Source organism: Netta rufina (genome assembly GCF_964035555.1).
Source record: "Netta rufina genome assembly, chromosome: 7".
Classification (NCBI taxonomy): Eukaryota; Metazoa; Chordata; class Aves; order Anseriformes; family Anatidae; genus Netta; species Netta rufina.
In genome coordinates this window covers 13,524,211-13,532,726 of record NC_140130.1, presented here as the reverse complement: position 1 = coordinate 13,532,726, position 8,516 = coordinate 13,524,211, and the positions used below count along the sequence as shown (strand labels likewise).

The window sequence follows — 8,516 nt, the reverse complement described above, 5'->3', positions numbered from 1 at the left end:
TGTCAACAGTCTTAACTAAGTCGATGAGGGAGAGACAGGTCAGGTCACCCATAAATTAATTATGCACAAATTATAATGCATCAATAAACAAACACAAGGTTTACATTTTTATCTTTGCCTCTTTTTATTGTCATAGTAAAGGCAATGATAACAGATGTAATTCACCAAATACTTAAGACACACAGAAGAGTAAACCCACCATTTAAATAGCTTAATTTCTCTACATTTACAAAAGAAAACTAGGTGGATACTCATGTCAGCACAAACCTCACCCGTTTACAACTGTAGAAGAATCTTTATTCATAAAAACGCCAAGCTCTTTCATCAGAACTTCCCACGATAAAACCAAGCAGTTATCCACAGCAAAGCTTTACCGGCTCTCTCCATTTGGCCTCTACCTGTCATATACTTGCATCTTTAAAGACAAATAAAGCTAGACTTCTATTAAGACAAACTCTTACTTGGCAATCTCACAGAGATTACAAAGAAAATTTAAATTTATTCTGAATTCTTTAATTATTGCAAGAGAGATGGCAAAATATATATGGCTTTCAGAGCAGGTACCAAATGCCCAACCTTTACCCTGGAGAAATCTAGGCAGAGGTATATCTTAGTATATCCTACAGAAAAAATATAAAAACATCTGAGAACAGCTATGCGTAATTTCACACCGTGTCTTCACTGCATAGAAGAAGAATTAAAAACAAAACAAAACCCTAAGAACAGTGGCACCCTCAACTTCAACCAACAGGTTTTACATTCTCTTAATATAGCCTTACACTTTTCTTTTGGTTGCCACATGAAGACAAACTGCAGCACAAACTCATGGATTTTCAAATGCTAGATTATTCAACAGCCAGCTTTTACTTTGTGAGTGCAACACTTCTCTTGTCTTTGTTTCTCTCTAACCTTGACCCATCATATGAGCACATTCAATATCCAAATACTGCTGACAAGAAAAAGAACTAAGATATTTGCCCTCTGCAGCGCTAGAGTAAATTTAAACATGCTACACTACAATAATTAAAAATGTATATTCATTCTGAAAACTCGTCTAATAGATGAAAATACTTGAATCAAATTATTTCAGGTCCACACATGAAAACAGCTTCCTTTTTATTCCTGCATCACGTATCAAAACAGAATTAAGTTGTTCCAATAACCCTGCTTACTTACGAAATTTCCCAAACTAAGCCTGCTCTAAGTTGCAGAGGCCAGCAGTAAAACAACTGCTATAATATGAAAAACTATTTCAGAATTGGAACATTATTCTAACAGTCTTCACAGAACATAGTAAGAAGTTCACAATCTGCCACTTGTTGTAGGTGTGTCCTAAACCAGAATCCTGGGGGAGGGGGGGAAACCATTTCCTGAATAGTAACTTTGGATAAGGGAAAAATATTTTTAAAAAGTGAGCAAAGAGCAAATACTTCATATACTTTTAACAACACTCCTGAAGTTAGCATAGGATGAATGAAATCAGAAACGAAGTTCTACTTTTCTTGAGGTACACTTCATTCCTAGGAGCTGTAGAACAACCTCTGCAGCGCCTGCTTAAATGCCTTTTCTGTGAGCTTGCACTGTACATTAGGAACTCTCAGGCAGGTGTTTTTATCAAATCTGAATACAGAATTGGTCGAATACTGAGTTAAGAAGAACTTGCACACAATAACAGTAATGCAAATAACAAAAAATAAAGCAAGCTGTCATACTGCACATATTTTATCGACTACTTGTAATTTACAAAAATATGTTTATACTACAAATGCCTCCTCTTCACCTTCACCTGTAGCCAATATTACAGCTTCACTAAGTACACAATTCTCATGGTCATCAATTCCCCGGAATTTCCTTAAGCCTCCAAAATTCATACCGCCAGTTCCCAGGAAATAATGAGCAAGTGTTGTGGATTATTTTCCCAAGCATTTGTGGGTTTACTATGAAGCTTTAGCAATCCTGTTTGTCTACAAGAAGCTCCAGTTGCCTACAGAACCACAATGCATGGCAACAGTAGCTTTGACACTTGATATCCACCCACACGACACACAAATTTCCAAGTACAGCACTTCTTTTCCTACAACACCATGTTTTAACATGCATTTCAATTTTCCTTCACCCATGCCACAAGAATACCTGAAAGAGAATTATTTCTCATCATGTGTTGTAAGCTAGCTATAGGTAATTTACTAAAAAACAAAACAAAAGAAAAAAAAAATGTATGTTGTAACATATATTATATCCTGAACACTTTATTTTTTCTTCATAAGGCAGCATAAAGTACATGTCAAAATTTCAGAACTTGACTTGTGGTGGTGAGGAAGCAAACTTGCTTCCTCCTCTACAAACGAGCATCAACTAGCCTGGGAAGTCATTTTCATAAGGTACTGACAGTTTCAGGTCATTCCAAAGCATGTTACTACAGGAAGAAAACCATCAGCTGAAATCCACCTTAAATGTATTTCTACTCTCACGTGCAGAGAAGCTTCTTGTATCAGAGTCCGTACAAACAACAGATGGTAAACAATTGGGCTACTCTTCTGCTAGTATTTCACCTACCAATTCAGTTATTGAGACACGCAGCACTGATAAAACACTTTCTTAAATTATGTTTTCTTGCTATTTCTTGTTTTTCTATCTGGTATTATACTCGAGTGCTACGTAACAATCGGAATATGAAACTCATTATTATCAAATATCAGAGGCCTCTTAGGAGGTGTTGATTCTTTGTCTGCTTTGTGCAAAAGTTTAAAAAGTCCTGTTCCAATATTCATTGGAATTCCCATGATGATGCATTCAGAAACACCTGGGGAGGGGAAAAAACAAAAACAAAAATACATTGAACACCCAAATAGTAAAGACCCTTAAATATTTTAATTTGCCCATTCTGAACACATTACCTATAACATCTCTTTGAACCTCACATCTGAAGGCCAAGACTCCTCACTATGTGAACTTAAATGTTACGGTTATCAGAATGTTAGATCATTATGTTACTTAGTTGGTGCTACTGCTATTCTAGATATCCAGGGAAAAATTCAATCTAATTTAAACACGACCTCTAGCAATGACAGAGCTCCAGAAGGTTTGTTTTTTGTTTTTTTTTTTCAGAGAAGACATGTTCCATTTGGTGCCAACATAAGAAGGTACCACAGCGAAGTCACTTCATATTAATTTTTTTATTAACTCAGTGCAAAGACTTCAGTCAAATCTGACCAAGCTCCCTTGAAACTCCTGCAATTTCCTGTTAAAAAGGTGTACTTACTACTTTAGTTTGGATTTTTTTTTTGATTTATTTATTGCATTTTCATTATTCAAAAAGAGCTTGGTTTGAACTCAAAGACTTAGACTGTCTCTATTATTTTTCATAGCTACAAAATTTCACAGCAATGTCCTGACGTATCTTCCAAATACACTGATGTATACAATTCTTCTAAAGAATATTCTATATTAAAAGTAAGCTACTAGATACCAGTGTTTTTACTTCTGCCTACAGTTACAATCCAAACACAAAATTTCACACATACTCAGGAACATGAGAATACTGTCCTTCATATAAGCATTTAAAAAATACATCTATAAATCATAAGGAACAGTACATCTGAATGCACATCGTAGGATGAAAACTCATTTCCTTAAAGTTCTGGCAAGATCTGATTATTTCTTCCTATGCAAGTAAAGATTCGATATTTTCACTCTTAGTCCAGTGTTGCATTTCTACACAGCATTATGCACATAAAAAAAAGAAGAATATGTAATAGAAATCTTAGGCGTTATTGTAAATTTAGTCCCACCTCTTTATGTACCCTTAGAGCATACATGTTGCAATGCATAAAGGAAACACCTTTCTTAAACTTGACTAAGTAAAGCTTTCCCAGTTTTGCATAATAATATTTCAAGGTGAGCCAGCCTCTGAACCATGTGAACAGCATTTAGATTTTGGAATTCCTTCTCCCCTGCCAATGCTTGCAATTATATAACCAGGAGCCCTTCCTTCCCACTTCCTTTTGCAGCATCTAGCAGTAGTCACATTGAGCAGGAGATGTATGGACAGAACATGCTGCTCATATATAGAACATATATAACCAAGGATGTTACATATGTTCTCAGTTTAATGAATTCTAGGAATCCATTTTGCCCACTGAAAGGTGGCATCAGCAACTTGCAGAAAAAAAAATACATCATCTTCATGTACATAAGGCATGAATCAGCATTGCCCGTTTTTCTCAAAGGAAAAAAAATGCCTCTTAAAATATGAGAAATTCAAAGGTCACGTTGTGTACAACTACTTCCAGACATTCTGGAGAATCACCTATGCTGATAGTGGGCACATGCTCACTTTTCTTGGCCATGTTTATATGTTTTCCTGCTCTGCAGATGCAGAATGTGAGATATTCTTTTCATAGCAATTCAAAGAGATAAATAGTGATGACCAGGTCAGGCAGCAGCACAGCAATTTTTCTTATAAGCAATCCAGTAAATCTCTTCTGTTTTGGGACACAGACAACCATTTTCTGTTTTGTCCACTGTTTCCTTACTTGAACTAAACCATTTATATAGAAGACAACACAAAAGTATCTTTGGTTTCCATATCATTCAAAACAGGATCTTACTAGGTCAGTAAGGACATAATCATTCTGCCATAGGATTTTTGCTTTAACCCTGGGCAGAATGATAGAAAGAATTAATAAAATCCCACCCACTTGGGAGGCTGGAGAGCCTCCAGTGACTTAAAATGCAGACTAGTAATACAAACATTTCTAACAGATTCCACTGATTCAGAAAATATTCCGTCTACAAAGAGCTGACTGCCCTTTTTAAGACCATCAAGAAATACACACAAACTAACAAACCTTAACCTAACACAATCATTTTTATACTTCAGTAGCACCCAGAAACTCTAAATGAGTAGTTACAGCTCCTGGACTGTAGGCCTTAAACACTTGATAAAAAGGGTGAAAGATATTTGACTTCTTTTCGCAGTTTAACTTACTAGATAGAGACTTGTTAACAAATAACTCCAAAAGGAGAATGAAATCTGGGAGGAATGTTGTTAAAGGAGAGGAAAAACAAAACTAAAAAATATTTCCATTCCAAATAATACATAGCAGAAATGCAAAACTGAGACAAATGTTGAAACAAATTCTTGTCAGATTCCTTCATTACTTCAGTGAAAAGACAATTTACTGGACATTAATGTTATCTCTAAAACTTAAAAAAAAAAAAAACACATTTAGAAATAAATTTCTCAGGACAGGGACCATCTCTGTTCTGAGTACTGACAAAATTCACCTATATTACCTGAAAAATAAATGTCTTTCTACTTCTCTGGAAACTTAAATATTAAGTGGGGTACTAGATTCCTTAGGTAGCTCTAGCTGTTGAAGATGCACAAACTTTTGCAATTGAAAAAGCATAACTACTGATAATGGGACAAATGTCCTGGTATTTCCCTTATCTAAGTAGTGAGAGACAGAAAATCCACATAAATCCACGTCTACTTTAAGGAATGTAAGACAAATGTCCAGCTGATCTCAAAATCTCTGACGGAGGTGACAAGTAGAGAAAAATCCACCAAATTTCTAGGATCAGGAACCATGGATCAGCCTCAGACCTGAAGTCTTTGACACTTAAGCCGAAAAGAAAGCTTAACGAGGCTAAAAAATCTAATACGTGTTCATGAGCTTTACAGCTGCTGAATGAGGACCTCAAACAGCAACAAAATTTGCAATACCTACCACAAACAGAATCCTTCTGTCCGAAGTAGGCAGCATCAAAGAGATGGTCTGCAGTCTTTTCAAAAGAAGCCAGCATCAACACACTTTCCTTCATTTTTGCCAGTCCAAACCTGGTAATACCCAGCACTTCACCCTTGAGTGATAGAGAAATCCAAAGAAAGACTCTCATAACAGTGGCTCAAGTTATACTTGTTAAAGAAGCAAATCGTGAACAACAGAGATGTGTTTTGCACATGGAACAACTAGTAAATGAAGTACTGTCTATAATACAGCAGTTTTGTAATAGGCTGCTTCACAGCTAGACATCCAGAAGGTTCTGTAGTAAAAGATATTTCAATAAACCCAAACAGAACACTCATATACTACAGAAACAGTTATAACTGTTATTAATACTCTTTCTTCAGAAAGTATCTTACTAAGATTGACAGAAACATGGACATGAGAAAAAACAGATCAATTAGGTTGCAGAGCCACAAACTTCTGTAGTCTCTCACAGCAATGCTATGAAAGCACTATACTCAAGCTACTGCCTATTGTCTACTGATAAATTTGATTTCAGCTTCCAGGAAATTAAAGAACATGTAAAATCTTTATTTTTTCACTCTCCAGAAAAAAAAAAAGAAAAAAAAAAAAAGAAAAAAGCTTTTCTTTTTAAACTATCTTGGTGTATCTCTGCCTCTTTCTAACTAACATCCGAGTTATAACTGACTCTGCAGTTTTGTAGCACAAGTCAGAAGTACAGACAAAAGAATGCATGCATGCTAGGAGTCCAACAAGTGTAAAACAGTGCACTCCAATGCCCTTTTTCCTCATTGTGTGGCAGCTGTGCACAGCCAACCCTGGGGACTGTTGCAGCTCAGTACAAAGCCCTACAGTTTTGGGAGAAGTCTCAACTTCTCCATCCATTTTACCCAAATTAAACCCTTGCCCTCTGGCAAAGAGCAGCGGAAAAACTGGACTTCACTAAGTGTACTTATATATACCTTTATAAAAAAACAAACGATCCCACCCGCCCCTCCAAAAAAAGAAAAAAAAAAGCAACACAATACACCACCACCATTTCAGATGCAAAGGAAGAAAAAAAAAGTTAATAAAGAATGGATAGGATGCTTTTATTAACAAGTTCTGGAAGCCTGTTTGTACTCTAAACGTAATCTGATTCCATCTAATGTCTGTATTCTTAGGCTCATCTACACAGTGCAGCTGCTATGAACCACACCCCATGTGGTTTTCTGCACAGCAAGCCTTAAATTGCATGGATGGTTATTCAGACAGTTGATTTTCATCCTGCAATTTTTAAGCTTCAGATTTTGAATATGAAACTATGATTCTCTACTCCTTATATCAACTTGTCTTCTATCAAAATAGAATTTTCATCTGCCCTCCAAGAACTAGATAAAACATTTTTGTTTGATACACAATCAACAGTATTTGGTTTGTACCACTTACAATTCTTTAAATCTGTAACTGGAGTTCCTGTTCTTCAGACCTGTTCTTCTCAAAGACGGTAAAATTAATTTGTATAAGCAGGTCAACGTAACATTGAAAAAAAGCACTGTACAAACCTTGTAAGTCATTAGATCAGACAGTAACATAACATGTCTCCTGTCAATGCTCATACCATGGTTCACCATAGTATACTGAATCTCATTGATAATGGTGGTCCGAGCAGCTTCAATTCCTAGTGTTTTTTCTACCTGCAAGAAAGATCAAATAGACTTCATAAAAACGTTGGAGCACATATGTTCCTGGAACAAATACCATCTGATGTCAGATAACACTCTATTTCCATTATTATCATTTTGTATTTCTTTGTTTTAAAAGTATTTATAGAAAAAGCTTTGAAGTCCGCTGCCAGACAAATTATTCTCTTGTGTTAATGCATTCTGACAACTATTAGTGAAATTATACTTGATTAGATATAAATTGTGGCATCTGAGCACAAACAAGCACTTGTAATCAAGATTCTACTGGAAAAAAGAAAACAACACAAAAAAACAACAACAACCACCACCACAATACACATTTAAACATTACCTCATAAGTGTTGTTAGAAGACGTTTTTGTGCCTTTCACTCCATGAGTAGCCATAACAGCTCGCAGATTATCACCTTCAACTAGAAGTTTGTATTTTTCCTTACCACTTTGTTCATCGATATGGATGACAGCTCGGGAAACCTCTGGTATACCTTGCACTACAACCTTCACAAAACAAAAACCCAAGTAACTTTGATGCATAGAGTAATGCAATATAAAGAACTGACCCCAATCAGTATTCCAACTGATTTTGAAGCTTCACTCTTTGGTGTAGATAGTGAGTTAAGATAGAAATCAGATTTCACTCTTAAATATGCCAGTACAAACGTAATGTTCACACCATACTATTAACCTTACTTAGTACCTACATTTTCTATTTCATTCCAAATATCCTTACATTCAAACCTATCTCTCTGAAGAGTAGGTCCACACAATTGCAAGTGCATCCTGCCAATTGTTAGGTTCACTCATCAATATTTTTAAAAGCAAAAAGTAGACAGTTATCCTCACACAAAACTGCAAAAACATCAGATACTGTCAACGTGGTTCAACTCTAGATGGAGCTACAGGAAGATAATCAGTTCATACATTTACAGCTGCTGCACTCAGAATGCTCCAGTAAGTGTTGTAACGAAGGCTAGGTACCAAGGCTTCTTTTTTTATTTATAACATTTAGTGGTGGAGTCTTAGTTTCAACTGCACATCAGTAATAAATATGCTCAAATTACCTTCAATCTTGTCAAT

General features: G+C 35.8%; 1 protein-coding gene across 2 annotated transcripts in view; it reads right to left on the bottom strand.

The window, feature by feature from the left end:
• Positions 1-201: 201 nt before the first annotated feature.
• POLR3A (RNA polymerase III subunit A) overlaps positions 202-8,516 on the bottom strand; it is a 37,084-nt gene continuing 28,769 nt past the window's right edge. For both annotated transcript variants that reach the window (XM_084290023.1, XM_084290024.1), the window contains 4 exons: positions 7,773-7,937; positions 7,301-7,432; positions 5,736-5,868; positions 202-2,803 (listed from right to left, as the gene is read on the bottom strand). In XM_084290023.1, the coding sequence (XP_084146149.1) occupies positions 2,655-2,803; positions 5,736-5,868; positions 7,301-7,432; positions 7,773-7,937 (579 nt within the window). In that variant the 3' untranslated portion in view covers positions 202-2,654. The remainder of the gene's footprint in view (positions 2,804-5,735; positions 5,869-7,300; positions 7,433-7,772; positions 7,938-8,516) is intronic.